Below are 18,256 nucleotides of genomic sequence, written 5' to 3'. Positions count from 1 at the left end.
GGTTAGCAGCCATAGCTCTTAACCAGTATGCCACCAGGGTTTCCCAAGGCCCTGTGGTAGTTGTCAAATGCTATAACACCCCACTCTTGGAGGGATTATTGCTCTCTTACCAATGGCATCCCATATAGCTTTGTTTTCCTTTCACAGGAGACCAAGCCTTACAAGAGACGCATCCATCCTCCCTCTTGTTGAGGGAGGCATTCCCTGGTTCATCTGAAGTACTGCACTGAGTCAGTAAATCTGATTTTGTCAGACTGTAGGCTGTTCCTAGTGGTCTTTGGCTGACTAAATCTGTCATGGTAGTTGGACCATGGCTCTAGCCATGCCTGGAATAAACACGCTTCTTAATGGGATAAGGAGCATGGGGGGACATGTACACCTTGCTGTTTCTCTGCTTATAAGGTCCCCCAATAAAATTTCCATTACACTTGCACCCCATAGAACTAGAGGTGTCTGTATCCATATCACTCTGTATGATCCCCCTAGTTCTCAGATGAAAAAAGCTGAGTTCAGAGAGGTTAAATAATTTACCCAAGGAAAATAATACATAGCCGGGATTAAACTCAAGGCTATCTGACTCTAAAGCATATGCTTTTAACAGGATTTAACTTTTTACTAGATTATACTTTTATACTCCATTATGCCCCCTATTGTGTTACTTTTTCTATTAGTCATTGCTATATTTTTCCAAGAATTCACCCACACAGGGGTTGAAAGGAACTTTAGAAGCCTATCACTTGCAATGTCAACGTTATTTCCTTGGTTAAAAACTAATTAGATAGGTAACTCTGAATTTAAACCCAGACTCTTCCAGGATCTAGCATTTACTACCTTCCCTCCCAAAACTTACCCTTGTAGCTGGCTTAAACAGGTGAAAAGGGAATCCCTTCAAGTCAGCTACAGATTTTTCAGAAGTTGAAACACCAACTCACCTGCTCTGTCCCGCTGTCATGCTGAACTCCACACCAGCATAGGGTTTTGTATTTCTTGGACCAAAAGCAAAATAAATTGCCTACTGGTCTAATTAATAGTGGTTGAATATCCTTGCCGTGTTGGAGACCTATTAAAGAAAGGACAGCTGGATTAGGTGATTGCAAAGTTTCAGGGACTTCCTTTAAGGATTTGACCACTGTCAGCTTGAAAAGTAGGTCACTCCTTAGTATAAAAGTGAATACAGGCCTAACTGGTTAACAGAAATTGGTTACTTCTTAAAGGGGTGGAGGCTAGTCTGTTAAATATACCTAAATTATCAGGTCAGGCAAGCTAATGCCTTTTCATCTGAAAACACTATGTAAAGAAATATATTTAAGGAGAATCACAAGATTTATGTACTATTCCTTATCATCCAAACCAGTTGCCATCAAGTTGACTCCAACTCATGGCGACCCCATGTGTGTCAGAGTAGAACTGTGCTCCATAGGGTTTTCAGTGGATGATTTTTTGGAAGTAGATCATCAGGCCTTTGTTCCAAGGAGCCTCTGGGTAGACTCGAACCTCCAATCTTTGGTTAGCAGCCAAGCATATTAACCACCTGCACCATCCAGGGACTCCACTCTATACTATACCCAAGGTTCTCTTAAATTTAAATGAATATCTGGTGATATAATACGCTCAGAGTAGTAAGACATTGGCACTAGCATATAGAATTTCCAGTACACAGTCTCCAGAAATGCTGTCATTCAGATTATCTGTTAAGTAGGAATCATGATTTCCCATTGGTTCCTGCTTCAAAATCGAAAATGATAGTGGCATGGTGAAATGTCTTAATAATTTATTCAGCTAAAATATATACTCCAAGGAGGCAGAGTAGCAAGAGTATAGAAGGTCTATTCTATCCTACCTTCTCCCACCACTCTCTCACAGGTTTTGGCATAAAAAGGTCAAGGAACCATCAGATTGACCATGTCTCAAAAAATGGCTGATGAACACTGATATAAAAAATGTTTTTTATAGTGAAGCTGCTGGGTATAGAGAGCTCCATGACCCTGAAGGAGTGACCTAGAAAGGGTATATGTGAAGGAGACAGTAAAATTCTCCTCAGCTTCCAGTAGTTTAGTTAAGGACGACCTCATGACACAAAACGGTGGTGACAGAAAAAACTCTAGTTTCTTACTGGGAGCCGCTCCTAATATTTAACCTTCCTTACTGTTGTGGAAGCCCTGGTGGTGTAGTGGTTAAGAGATATGGCTGCTAACCAAAGGGCTGGCAGTTCGAATCCACCAGGTGCTGCTTAGAAATTCTGTGGGGTAGTTCTACTCTGTCCTATAGGGTTGCTATGAGTTGGAATCGACTCAATGGTAATGGGTACTGTTGTTACATTACACAATATTTTTCACACTCAGATCCCTGGGGGCAATGTGTTAAAGCAATTTATTCTTTTTTTTAATAATAGGATTATATTAATATCTATGTATATATGTATAAAAAAAATATATAGACAGCCATATATATAGGTGATATATATATCAGATATAAACTAGGGTCATGCTTTTACGTGTCAGCTGGGACAGAGTAGGTGTATCTCTCTGGGAAGAAGGGCTTTTTGTGGTGGGCCCAAATTCACACCAGTGTGATGAGGATAACTTTTATTTCCTTGGCCCCAAAGTAAGCAATCTACGTAACCAACCTGTTATGAAACTGATGAATACTCCAGCAATAACGCACCCTAGGCAACCCACTGCACTGTAGTAAAGATAGGAGAGTGAATACCAGGTATCAGCTATGGCCGGTCTGTGAAGAACAATAGCACATGCCCAGTTACATAAGTTCTGAAGTTATGATTCACAGTGACTTAGAGGACAAATGAGGGTTCATTTTAGGGCCTGGCATTTCTCTACATCCTAAAGCTTGGCTTTTTGTCATTTTTCTTTTTTTTAATTTTTTCTAGATTGCTTTTGCTAAGTGTTCCACATAATTCAATCCATCCCTAACTTATAAGTATTGCAGTGAGGACTGTGACTTCCACTTGTTTTGTGCTATTTATGTACTAAGCCAAGGTTTAGTGCTAGGAATGGTGACAGATATTAGAGATATTAAGACAAGCAAGGCTACAAATTCTGCATTCAAGGAGATCAACAGAAAGTCATAAAATGGTGTGGTAGCACCTTGGAAAAATAGAAACAAAGGATTATGGGGGCATTCAGAAAGAGTATCAAACACAGACTGATATGCGAGATGATACCTCAGGTCTCTTTTAAAGAATAGTTAGTAGTTAAGCAAAGAGGGTTTTCGGGGTCAAGATTTAGCATTCCAAGAAAAGAGGATAGAATGAGAAAGGCATAGAGAGAAGAAACAGCATGGTGAAGCTGGGAACTATAAACAGATTCATATAATTGAACCCTAAGATTTGTGGAAGAAAATGACTCTGTACTACATAAACGCAGAGCCAGAGGGAGGCAAGATGATGGAATGCTATTATAGCAAGAAACCCTGCTGGCATGGTGGTTAAGATTTTGGCTGCTAACCCAAAGGTCAGCAGTTTGAATCTACCAGGCACTGCTTGGAAACCCTATGGAGCAGTTTTACTCTGTCCTATAGGGCCCCTGTGAGTCGGAATCCACTCGAAGGCAATGGGTTATACTATAGCAAATGTCACCTACTCAATGCTATGTGCTGTGCTCCACCCACTTCACTCTCCAATGTAGCCTAGAGCAGGTTCTCCACCAACATTGCCAGTGTTCAGGAGCTAACAAACTAGGAAAAGAGGACGGTCTGACTGTCTATTTAAGAGCAGGAAGCAGAGCTAACTCTTCAATCCCAGGGCAGTTTCAAATTTGTTTAAATTGAGAGTGATGCCAAAGGAGTCTAGACACAGATCTCGTGTGAGTGTAGGTAGAGTTTCTCTCCTTTCTTAGGGAAGTGATGCTTTTGTTGCAGTGTCACCAAAGTCCTATAAAGAAACTGCTGCTTTAAGACCCAAAGGCAATTTGCTTAATTTTGTATCTTAGGGAAAACTGTCCATTTACAATACAATTGACAGGTGATGCAAAATGTGATACACAGAGATTACATTCCCCTCTGTCAGCAAACTGACATCGATATGATTCCTTTGTTTTTATTTTTTAAATAGATATCTTGGGAAGATGGCTCACCTACCACTTGGAAATGCTCCCTCTTGCTTAATACCATGTAAGAACACAAATGAAATTGTGCTAGAGACTCCTTTTTCTAAGCTGGCTGCACCTGCTACACCCAAGGATCTATGACCTGAGTTCAGAGTCAAAATTTCAGGACTATGTGGCATCCTAGGTAATGAGCCTTCCTTCCTGCTGGCAAAGATGGTCTAAGAGATGGAAGTAAAGAAGAATCCTGATTTCTGAGGAGCAGAAAGGGAGAGGGAAGAAAGGTAAACGTATTCAGTGTTTCTCTCATACTGAGTTCCATCATGCAATGAATCAGACATATCACATGACTTCGAAGAGTTTGTTGTCCAGTGAGAAGGTAGGACAAAATAAAAGTTGAGAATAGAACAGAATGTAGCAGAGTGGGGTGGAGTGGAGAAGAGTAGACTGCAATAGAACAGACTAAGAGAATAGGATGGAAGAGAACAGAATGGTCAAATATGACTGATGGCACAAAGGGAGTGTAGACAACTCATAGGCTGCTTTAGCAGACAGTGGACTCTGCATCTCGCTGGTCATTTTAAGCATGTAGTTCAAGATACGAGTGTTATAAAAGGTTTTATGAATGGAAGGATAATTGGTTTGGAAAACGTATGAAGGTCTTTTCAAGTCAAGAAGTCAAAAGACTCATCTGGAAAGTAAAAATAGTTGCAGCTTGGATAGAATGGATTAGAAAAGAAGAGAGAGAATTGAAGAAAGCCAATAGAAAACAATAAGATAATTTCACTTTCCTGGACTTTGAAACTAACTCAGTATGCCCATGGTCATTTCCTCATTGCAGACAAGCCTATTTCTACCCAGGTCCTTTTTTCCTTTTAACAACATTACGAGTCAGAATCGACTCAATGACAATGGGTTTGTTTTGGTGTTTGGTTATGATCCTCACACTTATTCACTCATTTTCAAAGGCTCTACTATTTTTTCTTTTTTGTGCTCCCACCCCCAATTCACACTTTTGCTCCTTCACTCTTATACATCTGAATATGGGGCAATGGACACCTATAGAAAGCTGGAGCCCTGCATGGTGCTCTTCAGTGCTGGGTATTGCCCACACTGATCCTCATAGGAGAGCAAGATGGGTTTCATCAGACTTTATCCCTGAAGAAAGCACTAACTTCTAACCTGCCAACCCACTCTTTAGGACCTAGCATAATCTTTAAGATGAGCATACCTGGTAGACTGCTCTTGAGGCACCGATTTCGTAACATTTGATAAAACACACTGATCTGTTGACAAAGGCAAGGGCCACGTCTTGGAGTCTGGTGCCGGGTAAATGAAGGCTCCAATGGTCACCCAAAATGACAAGGTGATTCCAGTTAGAAGACCACCAAGTGCACCCTTGATGAAGAAAATACAAGTTACAGGAATTAGACACAGCAGTCTGTTGAAAGAATAACAATATGGGGAATCCTGTGCCACAGAGATTCTGGCTATCAGTCCCAAATTCTTGGTCACATGTGCTGGACATACCTCATGCAAACTGCCTTCCTCCCAATTCCCATGATGCAGGGTTATTTAGGAGTAATTTGTTTCTTAGATGGAAACACTGGATGATATTATAGTGGCCATATTATTTTTGTTTTCTAACAGGAAAAAAAAAAAAAAAAACTTCTATTGGCTTCTTCCTTTTTATCACTTAGAAAGCTGTTGAAATCTCAGTTCCCAGTGGAAGGGTTTTAAAGTTCACAGAAACTTCACATAATGCAGACAATGTGGTAATTCTTCATTGACAGTTATACAGAAATTCTTACTCCCACTTCTCCTCCCAAGTAATTCTGGCAGAGTCCCCAGACTCCCAAGTTTTGGGACTTTTTGTTTGAGTCCAAATATCAACAAGTGGATTTACCAGCACTGTCATTTAAGGGATATATTTATTGATAAACAGTTAGTAAAAAAACCAGTGAGCTATTTCTCCCGTAAAGGAGACAGAACAGCTTGGAGAGACCAGGCCCTCAGGAAAATAAAGCTGGATGCTTCTGATCTCAGCTAGAGAGCTCAGCCTTCCCTGTAAGAAAAATAACACACACACACATACACAAGTGTTGGCTTCTCTATCCCCCCAAAATAGATTCCTGAACCAGAGATTCAGAATGAATTGTCCATTATTGAGGAAACTAAAGCAATCTATGTGGTTTGAATACTTATGTCTTGCCCTACTTGAGGGGTCAGTAAATGTCTTCTACAAAAGTCAGATAATAAATATTTTAGGCTTTGTGGACTATTATGTTTCTGGCACAACTACTCAAGCCTGTCATTGTAACATGAAAGCAGCCACAGACAATATGTCAACAACTGAGAGTAGTTGTGTCCCAATAAAACTTTATTTATGGACATTGAAACTTTAATTTCATGTATCATGAAATATTCTTTTTATTTTTTCAACCATTCAAAAAAGTAAAAAACTTTTTTAACTTGGCAGTTCATACAAAAAAAAGAAGGTGGGCTGAATTTGGTCCGAGGGCTACAGTTTGCTGATCCCTGGTCTACCTGTAAAGAGTGAATGGATTTTAACTACCAGCAGAGAGTGAATGGACTTCAACCTGAGATCCAACCCTGACTGATTTATAGTAACTGCCTGGCGAACTATGTTAAGAAGGGTTCTGAGGTTGCATCCACATTCTGTGCAAAGGGGAGCCATGACAGGTTAGTGGGGTCAGCCATGGCCAATGACAAACGGAGAGGTGACGCATCCCCTACCTAGAACAAGTTTTCCTGACTAAATAGAAGGACCATGATTAACTAACATAGCTAATAAATTAATGTTAAGAATGCTCCAAGATATTAGGTAGCTTCCTTGTAGTTTTTCTGTGGCTGGGAAGTTTTTTCCCTCAAACTATCCTTGTCAAACCCAATATCGGAAAAGTTGGTTAAAACAAAGCCTCTCCTAGTAGTACTGCAGGTTAAGTGCTGAAAATGCCAAAATGTTCTCTATCCCATCCCTTCTCTCTCCCTAGCCCCGCACAATTTATCTAGGACAAAGTCCAGTAAGGGTCAGGTAGCCACAGAGACCTAGTAAGGTGTGCCACCGCTAAGGCTCCACTTTTTACAATATACCAAAGAAATGGATCTATAACTTAATTTCACATCTTACACAGTTGATCGGCTGCTCTAATTTAGTTTAAAAACTTCTATCGTTGTGATAATAATAATTGATGCATTTCCCCTACCCCATCCAGAACATCTCCAGAACATTGAAATTTTAAATTGAGACATTGTGGGGAGGCCACTGGATGCTCCATATTCCAATTTATTCCTCCTTGCATTTCTGGCTCTGGTCTCTCTTGGAAAATGAGAAAATTTAACAAATACATTTCCATATCGGACAGTCTCTAAATTACTGGTTATTTTTTTTTATAAATAAAAACATGTAGACTCAGGTTTTCTTGAGTCTAAAGACTTTTTAAAAATACATGCACAGAGATGTGCAGACGGCAGTAAGCGAAAAATGGCTCTTTTCCTGGAGTTAATAATAATTATACCTCAAGATTTTTAAAATATTCTGTTATTATTTTTCCAAGGAAGAGTTAATTTTGATGTATGCTTCCCACACATTGACCAGCATTTACTTGAGGACCTACTATCAAAACAGAGAAGGTTTCAGCTGCCAAAATACCTGGCTTCTCCCCTCACCCCTTCTTAAGTTGGTTAATTAATTAAATTAAGTTAGACATCATTTTCGGTAACTACAGAAAACTTGAAATTTAAATACATCCTTTCAAGTTTTAGGGGCCCTGGTGGTGCAGCGGTTAAGAGCTCGGCTGCTAACCAAAAGGTTGTATAATGTCGCTATGAGTCAGAATGCACTCAACAGCAACTGGTTTGATGTTTTTTGTCGTTTTTCAAGTTTTAAATGTTGTGCTTTAATTAAACTTTCTAACTCAATGTTTACTTTAAATTATATTTTGTGAGTTCTGCATTTAAAGAAAACGTTTAATTCAAACCTTTAAGAATCTGCCTTGATCTCATGACCTACATGACTACCTCTCCCCTTCTTTGCTTTCAGTTTCTAAAACGGTTCACTGAAGTCAGAGGTGGGAGAGCTCTGGTTCGTTTAGTTCTGCTGTGGAAAGAAGCCACCATTCTTTTCCTGACAAAGACCAACAGCCCTTCCAAGGAGAAGTGAGACTAGAGAAAGGAGAGAGAAAATAGCTGGGGCCCAATGGTTAGCTGGGAATCATGAGGAGCGATGTGGTGTTCTTACCTTCCAGTTCACAAAAGGGAATACAATCCCCAGTGTGAACAAGCCAAGCATTGGTCCTCCACACATGCCGAGGATGCTAAGGGCAGCCTGTGGGGCAAAGCAGACCAGATAAAGCCCCTCACTCCACTGCATCCGGGGTCCACCTGGGACCACCCTCCCCTCCCTTGGACCTGGAAAAAACTGTGGTGCTGGTCTCAACGGTGTCACTCATTAACCATATGCTTTCCTGAAGCGTTACCTCTTCTGGGCTCCTTGGTAGAGGCACCTTCCCCTCAGCTGGAACTCACTGATTTGTTTACATTTTCTGTCTTGTCACAAAGCTTTTTACAATATTCCAAAGAAATGGATCTATAACTTAATTTCACATCTTACACAGTTGATCGGCTGCTCTAATTTAGTTTAAAAACTTCTATCGTTGTGATAATAATAATTGATGCATTTCCCCTACCCCATCCAGAACATCTCCAGAACATTGAAATTTTAAATTGAGACATTGTGGGGAGGCCACTGGATGCTCCATATTCCAATTTATTCCTCCTTGCATTTCTGGCTCTGGTCTCTCTTGGAAAATGAGAAAATTTAACAAATACATTTCCATATCGGACAGTCTCTAAATTACTGGGCCCAGTGAATTGGGAAAAGGCTTCATTTAACTAATTTTCTGTCAACATATAGCCTTGTGATATTGCCTCCCAAGAGTCTTGCAAGTATGCGCTTGCATACACACACACACTCACACACACACACACACACACACATACACACACACAGAGCTACTCTGCAAGGCAGCCCCATCTCATTCCATCAAATCTGAAACATTGGGGCTTCGAGAACAAATAGCTGAGATTGTGATGCTCTAAAGATCTTCTAAAGAGGGCTGTATGTTGTGTTTTTCAGGTACTACCTATGTGCTGTGAAAACCCTGGTGGTCTAGTGGTTAACTGCTAACTGAAAGGTCAGCAGTTCAAGGCTGCCAGGTGCTTTTTTGAAATTCTCTGGGGCAGTTCTATTTTGACCTGTAACGTTGCTATGGGTTGGAATCCACTCAACAGCAACTTTTTTTTTTTAACCTATGTGCCAGATAATGAAGAGGAATTACCTAGGCAATCTGGAGGCCTGGTAGTGCAGTTTGTAAGAGCTCAGCTGCCAACCAAAAGGTCTGCAGTTTGAATCCACCAGCCTCTCCTTGGAAACCGTGTGGGGCAGTTCTACTCTGTTCTACAGGGTTGCTATGAGTCAGAATCCACTCAATGGCAACTGTATCTAGGCATGCTAGAAAATGATCCCATTTAATCTTCGTAATTATGCTGTTTAGTAGATAACTCTAATCTCTTTATATAGATGAGGTAATTGGAGACTATAAAGGTCTACTTCTATTTAGAAAGTGGCAGAGCTAAGATTTAAATCCCACATTTTTGTCCCTAAACAGCAGTCTCTCTCCCCCTCTTTCTTGTTCTTTCTCTCTCTCTCTTTTTTTTTTTAAACGTCAAGAGAACAAAGCACTACAATGGCCTCTTTTGTTTAAAGAAAAAGAACCCTTGAAAGAATTCAGAACTAATAGGAGATTTGAGTTCTAATCATGGCACTGGCATGTAACTAGAGTCTGGTGACTTTCCTGTTATTAACTCACATTCGTTCTACTTCAGAGAGTCATCTTCTTCCTCTCTAAAAAATTAAGAGAATAGACCAAAGAGCTTCAAGTTCTCTCCAGCCACAATGTAGCCTCCTTTGTCCAAATCGATAAGCCACGACACATTATTATGATCGTTTCTCCAGATTTTCAGAGAAGTCAATGCTGCAGACAAGTATTTGGCAAAATGGAGGCAGATATGCTCAAAGGCATCCTTTTCGCCAAAGTCAATAATAAGTTTATTGTTCTTGGCATTTCCTCTGCTGATGGATGGCATTAGTTCATAGTTTCTGTGGTTGCTGAATCTGGAAGTTTATTTACTAGCTATTATATATATATATATATATATATATTTCTATTATATGGGAAAGTCAATAAGTTAGTAAGGTTGTTTATTTCCCCTGTTGGGGGAAAAAAAATTGACAATCTCCTACAAAGTCATTACCCAATATGAGCCTTTCAGAGAAAGTGCTTTCATGTAATGGAAGAAGTAAGCATTTCTGATGTTCTATATATAAATATACATATATATACATGGAAAACCTGGTGGCATAGAGCTTAAGAGCTACGGCTGCTGACTGAAAGGTCAGCAGTTGGAATCCACCAGGAGCTCCTTGGAAACCCTATGGAGCAGTTCTACTCTGTCCTATAGGGTCACTATATATATATATAAATTAAACATGCTTTATTGTCATTCAGCATGCTTAATTATAAGAAAACTTAAAATTCATCTAGCTGAACCTTCCTCTCATTGCCCAAATCTTATCTGCAAGTAGAGGGCAATGACCAGAAGCACTGCTTTGAGGCTGGTATTGCTAATCATTCCTTGGGCAAGATAGCCTCTTTGTGCTTTACTTTTCTCATTTGTCATTTGGGGATCGTAATACCTGATTCCTGATGTTGTTGTGAGTATTCAACTCAGAATTCGTGAGAAAACTCAGAATAATACCTAAATGCTGTGGAGGATTTGATAACTTCTGAAAATGGCAACTACTGTTATTATTATCTTATTATTAATAGTGTTATTACCTACATGTTCTGATTACTAAGGCAGCATATTGGATAGAAAATGGCCTTTCCCAAAGGGATTTTTCAGGAACAATAGTTGACAGATTCTTGCTGGTGTTACCTGGCCCCCCAGTGGGCACACACAATTCTATGGTGGCATATTTAAGGTGATACAGGTTTCTTTACAGCAGGACTTCCTAGAGCGTTTGATATGCTAATGTGTGCTGAGGATTTCTGAGAGCGCAATGTAGGAGGCAGCATTTCCTAGATGCCTTTGACCTTGAAATTTTGTTTGTTTTTTTGTTTGGAGCATTTCCTAGGATGATATTCTCCAGAACACACTTTGTAAAGTCCTAGGCTAAAAGATTGAAAGCGTCTTTATTTAAGTAGCTGACAGCTATTTCCTTCCCCTCCACCCAGCAGCACCCACGCACACACAAGGTGAGTGTGGTATCGTTTTGTGAACACGGAATTAAAAACTTGGCTCCATCTCTCTCTCACACCTATGGGACTCAATCTTTCTATATGTGAAATCTGAATTTGAAAGTACTTCCATTATAGTCAATAGACCAAAGCTATTTGGGCAACCAAATAGGGGAATGACAGCTAACCTTCCACACCTGTCAAAATCCTATGTGTTCAGAGAAATGAGGGGACCACCTTAGAAATAAAAACCTCTCCTAGGAAACAAAAGATCAGAGTTTTCATTTCTTGTCTACAAGCATCTCCTGAACTATTTGGACTCCATGGTACACATTTTAACTGATCAAGAAAGCGGGACCGGCAGATCACTCACAACTTCTTTCTAATTATAAGCATCATACTTCCACCTGGCTTTGCAGAAGTCCTTACCTATTCTGGAGCTTTCCATATCTCGTATCCAGATAAGCTTAAAATGCAAATACCTCTGGAAGAAAACAATTTGATGATTCATGTCCTCACTAAATTGGACACAAGGATACTTACTTAAGAGTAAGTAATGATTGGATAGAGAGAGGAAAGCAATGGAGCACCTGGCATCAGAGGTGACTGGGGAATATAGGCTCCTTGAACAGGGAAAATAAACCTGTAACTATGCAGTTACACTAAATACCTCACAACTTGTCAGTTCTGCTTTATGAATTGTAGATACCTAAATGCTTCAAAAACTGAAACGAGATTATGAAGCACCTGCGATAAAATGGAAAGTTCCTAACTTCATAGAGAGGACACCTACTTTCTAGTCTCACATCTGCTCCTATATAGACAAGTGAATTATCAGGTCACTTAACTCTTCCAGACTCAGTTCCTTGAAACTTTAAAACGGAAATAATGGAATCTATGCAAGTGGTCATCAGAAGGATCAAATAAGATACACTGCCCTGTGAACTAGAATGGATTCTAAAAATACCCATAATTAGAAGTCACTCACTCATTCATTTCTTCATTTAAACAGTATTTATCAAAAACACACTCCATGCCAACAAATTTAAAGGATATTCAGATTGCACAAAGGTATAAGAGGTGCTTAGAAGACTGAAGTTGAATTTGATGCTGCTTTGCGAATTGGGTCATTTTTTTGGTGGAGGAGAGGGGGCCAGTGGTTCTGGAAACCTGGGCCATGAACTTAGCTCAGCCACTAACTAGCTGTGAGACTTTGAGCATGTCACTTTCACTTGTTTATAACAATGTACAAAATGAAGCTGTTGGAAAGATTACCCTTCCAGTGCTAACATTGTAAGGAACTGGGAGTTGGACACACGGGAAGCAGTTAAACTTGGCTAATAAGTAGAGGTGAGTTTGTCCACCAGCTTCAAAAGCCTTTAACTGTGTGACTTTAGGAAAATTACTTCACTTCTTTAATTCTTAGTTTCTTCATCTGTAAAAGGAGTGTGTTCATCATACTACCTCATGGAGAAGTGGTGAAGATTAAATGAAGATATTACATTTATTACTGTACCTGGATCATAGTAAGTGTTCCATAAATGCTAATTGTTATTATTGTGTTTACTATCATGACCATTATTTCCATTTCTATTTCAGAATCATACATTCTCAGATCTGGATTTTAAGAGGATTTCTACTTTTATCCCAATGCATCTTGTAACTGAATCCTATTACTAGCTTTACCAGTTCCCCCTTCTCAGAGTAATTTTCATTGATATTTTACATGTATGTATAACTTGGACCCAGTATCAGTGACTCAGAGCTTTTGGGCCTTGGAAGAGTAAGCAAGGCTTTAGAAAAGGGAGTGGGGAAAGGGTGCTATGACTTCAATAGTGTGTTTTCTCTCTTTCATTACCTGCACGACGCCCCCTAAGAGGGAAGCAGCCACAGCCATGGAGGTACATAACACGCCAAACAAGATACCTGAAAGAAAGGAAATCTGTGACCATCATTGAGGCTGGCTCTGGGGGAATTCTTGAGCCCCCACCCAGAACTATTTCTGATACAGGCCCTATCAGAAAGGACCTCTGCTGACTGTCAGCCCTAATCAGCCAGCCCAAGCCACAAGAGTTCTCTCTCTCAAGGCTATGCTTTCCCAGACCAAGTAGAATGAACTGGAAGTAGGCCTCAAGGGTTTTCTCTCTAGGATCCAAGAAGAAAGGCATCACGTGGAAGCAACAAGATACTGTAGAAAGGGCACCCATCCTGTCTTGGGAAATGAATTCCAGTTCTACCACTCACCAGCAATCATCTGAAACAGAAGCTGCTAACTTCTCTAGGTTCAGATCGTTTTGTTTTTTTTTCATCTTTAAAATGGCTAAATAATGTCCACATTTGCTACCTCACAAGTTTTGCAAATTTGGAATTTTTTTTTTCTTTCCGATTTTTTCCCTCATTACTTTATTTATACCGTCCTTATGGTCCTTAGTTCATTGTATAATGATTTATTAATTTACACATCTGTGTCAAAGGACCATGAGAGCCTTCAGAGTACCATGCTCTGATGCACCTTGCACAGTGCCTCTACTATCATAGGAGCTCACTGAATGGATTAGTGTATATGTTTCATCTTCTTTTAAATCATCTTTAAAATGCATTGCTTTTTTATGTAAATCTTTGTTTAAAAATCACCTCAAAAGTCGATTGAACTTCCATCCTACTCTATAAACTCAATGAAAGAGGCAGAAAGAGATGAAAAGATAATACAGTAACAGAAATGAAGAAAAAAATGATTTTATTCATTCCTGTTTAAGCATTCTCTCTCAGCTATACATCCAGCCCAGTTCCCAATGTAACTATGAATTCAATTTGACTGAATACTAACCATATGCCAGCCACTTTTCTAGATGTTAGAGCCATGGTGGTCCAATGGTTAAACCCTCCGCTGATACACTGGAGATCTGCTCCCATAAAGATTACAGCCTAGAAAACCTTATGGGACAGTTCTACTCTGTCCTATAGTGCTGCCGTGAGTTGAAATCGACACAAAGGCACACAACAACAACAGCGATAAAGTCAGAATGTGTTTCCTGACCACAAAGATCTTACATTCTAGGACAGGATTAGACATAAAGAAACGAATTCATCCAGCAAATATCAATAAGTTAATGTATATAAAACCCTAAGACAGTGTCTCCCCCACACGTCTGTCAGTTTGTTGTACTGTGGGGCTTGCACATAGCTGTGATGTTGAAAGCTATGCCACTAGTATTCAAACACCAGCAGGGACGGACACTCATGGTGGACAGGTTTCAGCTGAGCTTCCAGACTAAGAAAGACTAGGAAGAAGGACCTGGAAGTCTACTTCTGAAAAGAAATAGCCAGCGAAATCCTTATGAACAGCAGCGGAAGGCTGTAACGATGGGCTCAAGCAAAGCAACAATTTTAAGGATGGTGCAGGACCTGACAGTGTTTTGTTCTGTTGTACACAGTGTTGCTCTCAGTTGGAACCAACTCAACGTCACCTAACAACAACAAGAAGGCAGTGTCTGGTGCAGAGCAAGCACTATGTGTTTGTCATTAATATGACTACTATTATTTTATTTCAGGTTTAGTACATGATTTTGTTACCAAGAATTCACTCTTAAAATGAAATAAGGCTAGCAACTTTGATGTTCTATCTTCATATTTCTCGATAAGACACAGAAAAATAAGGAAGCTTATAACAATGCTAAAACCTGAGTTTAATCAATAATCACTTCTCAGAACCTTAAAATTATTCACACTGTCTTTGAAACTGATTGTTTAGACTACAGACGACAGTGTTTCCCTTAACTCCGCATTGCTTCATAAAAAAAAAGTTCCATCTGTTATTAAAAAAAAAAAAAGAAAGAACAAAAGGCATGTTTTCTCTCTCCTCCAGGCTTTCCTCTTACTGGGTCCACATTTATCTGTTCAAATGAGTTCTAGGCAGACATCCCTCTAATTCAGAGGTTCTTCTATTTTGTGCTAACTACATAACCGATTCAGTCGCCCTCCTCACCAAGTCTTTATACATACACCCAGAGTGCGGTGAATAGAAACCTGCAAGGCAGGACTTTAGGGGAAATTGGTGGGGAGTGCATGGATGCCTGAAGTATACTGCCCCACAAGCAAAAGTAGTGAATGTGGGAGAGAGAGAAAGAAAATCTCATGGAAATTCACATGCTGTGAATTTTCCAACATTACATCAGCTCAGAGGATCAGACAACGAACAAGGGACATAGAAGAAACTCAATCCAACAGATCCATGAATATCTGGTAAAAACTGAAAATTATACTGTGAACAATCCTCATCTGTCTGTTTATTAACTCTAACCTCATTACCCAAGATAATGAATAGAATCAAGGCAATTCACCTACCCAGTTAGCAAACGTGGCCATCATTCATTTCTCTTTGTTCAAAAAAGTGATTAAATGGAAAAAATAAATGCTATTGCTAGATGAAAAGCTTAATCATTAAAGATGTGTCAGTTCTTCACAAGGAACTGGTTTAAGTTCTTCACAAGGAACTGGTTTGATGTAATCCCACTGGGATGGGGGGGTGTCTTAGTTATCTAGTGCTCTGTCCTATAGGGTTGCTATGAATCGGAATTGACTTGACAGCTGTGGGTTTTTGTGGGCTACAACAGAAATACCACAAGTGAGTGGCTTTAACAAACAAATTTATTTTCTCACAGTTTAGGAGGCTAGGAGTCCAAATTCAGGGTGCTGGCCCAAGGGAAGTCTTTCTCTCACCATTGGCTCTGGAGAAAAGTCCTTGTCTCTTTTGAGCTTCTGTTCGCAGGAGATCTTCATGTGGCTTGTCATTTCACTTCCCCCATCTCAGCTTCTCTCACCTCCTTGTTTAATCTCTTTTATATCTCAAAATGGCTTGATTTAAAACATACCTTATACTAATCCTGTCTTATTAACATAACAAAGACAACTAATTCCCAAATGGAATTATAACCAAAAGCATTGTTGTGTTAAGTGCTGTTGAGTTGGTTTCCACCCACAGAGACCCCATGCACGGCAGAAAGAAACACTGACCAGTCCTGGTCCATCCTCACAATTGTTGCTATATTTGAGCCCATCTTTACAGCCATTGTGCCAATCCATCTTGTTGCAGTCTCCCTCTCTTTTGATTTACCAATCATGATGTCCTTCTCCAGAGACGGGTCCCGCCTGATAACTTTTCCAAAGTACATGAGACGAAGTCTTACTGTCCTTGCTTCTAAGGAGCCTTCTAACTGTACTTCCTACAGGAAAGGTTTATTCTTTCCTTTGTCAGTCCATGGTATATTCAGTACTCTTTGTCAGCACCATAATTCAAAAGCATCACTTCTTCAGTCTTCCTTATTCATTGTCCAGCTCTTGCATTCATATGAGGTTATTGAGAACACCATGGCTTGGGTCAGGCACACCTTAGTCCTCAAAGTGATACCTTTGCTTTTTAACACTTTAAAGAGGTCTTTTGCAGCAGATTTGTCCAATGCAATATGTCGTTTCATTTCTTGACTGCTGCTTCCATGGGTGTTGATTGTGAATCCAAGTAAAACAAAGTATTTGACTACTTCAATATTTTCTTCAGTTATCATGATGTTGCTTATGGTCCAGTTGTGAGGATTTTTGTTTTCCTTATGTTGAGGTATAATCCATACTGAAGGCTGTAGTCTTTGATCTTCATCAGGAAGTCCTTTAAGTTCTCTCTGAGCACTTTTGCCCTTCAAGGTTTTTGCTACTAGGCACCTTAAAACTCTTCCAGCTTCTACCGTTATCCAATTCCAAAACCAGTTTCACATTTTATGTATCTGTTAGAGCAGCATCCCACCCTTCGGGAACAAATTCTGCCTTAGTTATCTAGTGCTGCTATATCAGAAATACCACAAATGGGTGGCTTTAACAAACAGAAATTTATTTTCTTACAGGTTAGAAGGCTAGGAGTCCAAATGCAAGGTACCTGTGCTAGAGGAAAGCTTCTTCCTTCTATGGGCTCTGGTGGAAGGTCTTTGTCTCTTCTGAGAGTCTGTTCCTGGGCAATCTTCATGTGTCTTCACATCTCTATTCCCCAGTCTCTGTTTTTCTTGCTTGCTTGCTTGTTTAATCTTTTTTATATCTCCAAAAAAATTAATTTAAGAACATCCTACACTAATCCTGTATCATTAACATAACAAAGACAACCCACTCCCAAATGGGATTATAACCACAGACATAGAGGTTAGGGTTTACAACACATATTTTGGGGGGACACAAATCAATCCATAAAAGGGGGTGTGTAGCTAATTTCAAACAAAACAAAACAAAACAGTTGCAATGGAGTCAATTCCAACTCATGACGATCCCATGTGTTTATGTGATAAATTATTTTGAAGTTAGTTTGAGAGAGTAAGTAGACTTGATTAGCCAAAAAAAATTTTTAAGTATATGAAAAATAAAAGTTACCAACAGAAAGTGGTTTAAAAACTTAAACTCAAGAAGAGTTGCTCTACCAAATATTAGAAAACACTACAAAGCTATAATATAAAACATGATGTTATGTTTTGCAATTTATAAATAATTTAGTAAACTAAATATATAAATAGTAAACATCCTTGTGAAAAATGTTATATATATATATTTAATTAAAACTCTGAACATCAATAATGTATTTTTAACTTTTAAACTGGGAAACATTCTGAAATAGACAAAGGCCTCATTATCTTCATATATAAAGACATTTTACAAACCAACAATAAAATGTTTAGCATCCCTCAACAAAATAACAAAGGGCATAAATAGAATTTTCACATGGAAGTACAAATGGCCACCAATCATCTGAAAGATGTTCAAAATCACTGTAAGTCAAGAAATTCAAATCAAAGAAAAAAATTGATGTTATTTTGCCTATGAATTTGAATAAATTTTTAAAAT

The 18,256-nt window shown here is 39.3% G+C and overlaps 1 protein-coding gene across 1 annotated transcript in view; it reads right to left on the bottom strand.

The window, feature by feature from the left end:
* Positions 1–18,256, bottom strand: part of SLC5A12 (solute carrier family 5 member 12) — a 57,372-nt gene that overhangs the window by 1,801 nt on the left and 37,315 nt on the right. Inside the window, exons 10-14 of the mRNA XM_003412313.4 lie at positions 13,242–13,309; positions 8,323–8,409; positions 5,293–5,459; positions 2,627–2,730; positions 933–1,060 (exon numbers count right to left, since the gene is read on the bottom strand). Coding sequence (XP_003412361.1) covers positions 933–1,060; positions 2,627–2,730; positions 5,293–5,459; positions 8,323–8,409; positions 13,242–13,309 — 554 coding nt within the window. The remainder of the gene's footprint in view (positions 1–932; positions 1,061–2,626; positions 2,731–5,292; positions 5,460–8,322; positions 8,410–13,241; positions 13,310–18,256) is intronic.

Source organism: Loxodonta africana, chromosome 7 (genome assembly GCF_030014295.1).
Source record: "Loxodonta africana isolate mLoxAfr1 chromosome 7, mLoxAfr1.hap2, whole genome shotgun sequence".
NCBI classification, from domain to species: domain Eukaryota; kingdom Metazoa; phylum Chordata; class Mammalia; order Proboscidea; family Elephantidae; genus Loxodonta; species Loxodonta africana.
The sequence above is the reverse complement of the archived record's forward strand: the minus strand, read 5'-3'. Positions and strand labels throughout refer to the sequence as shown.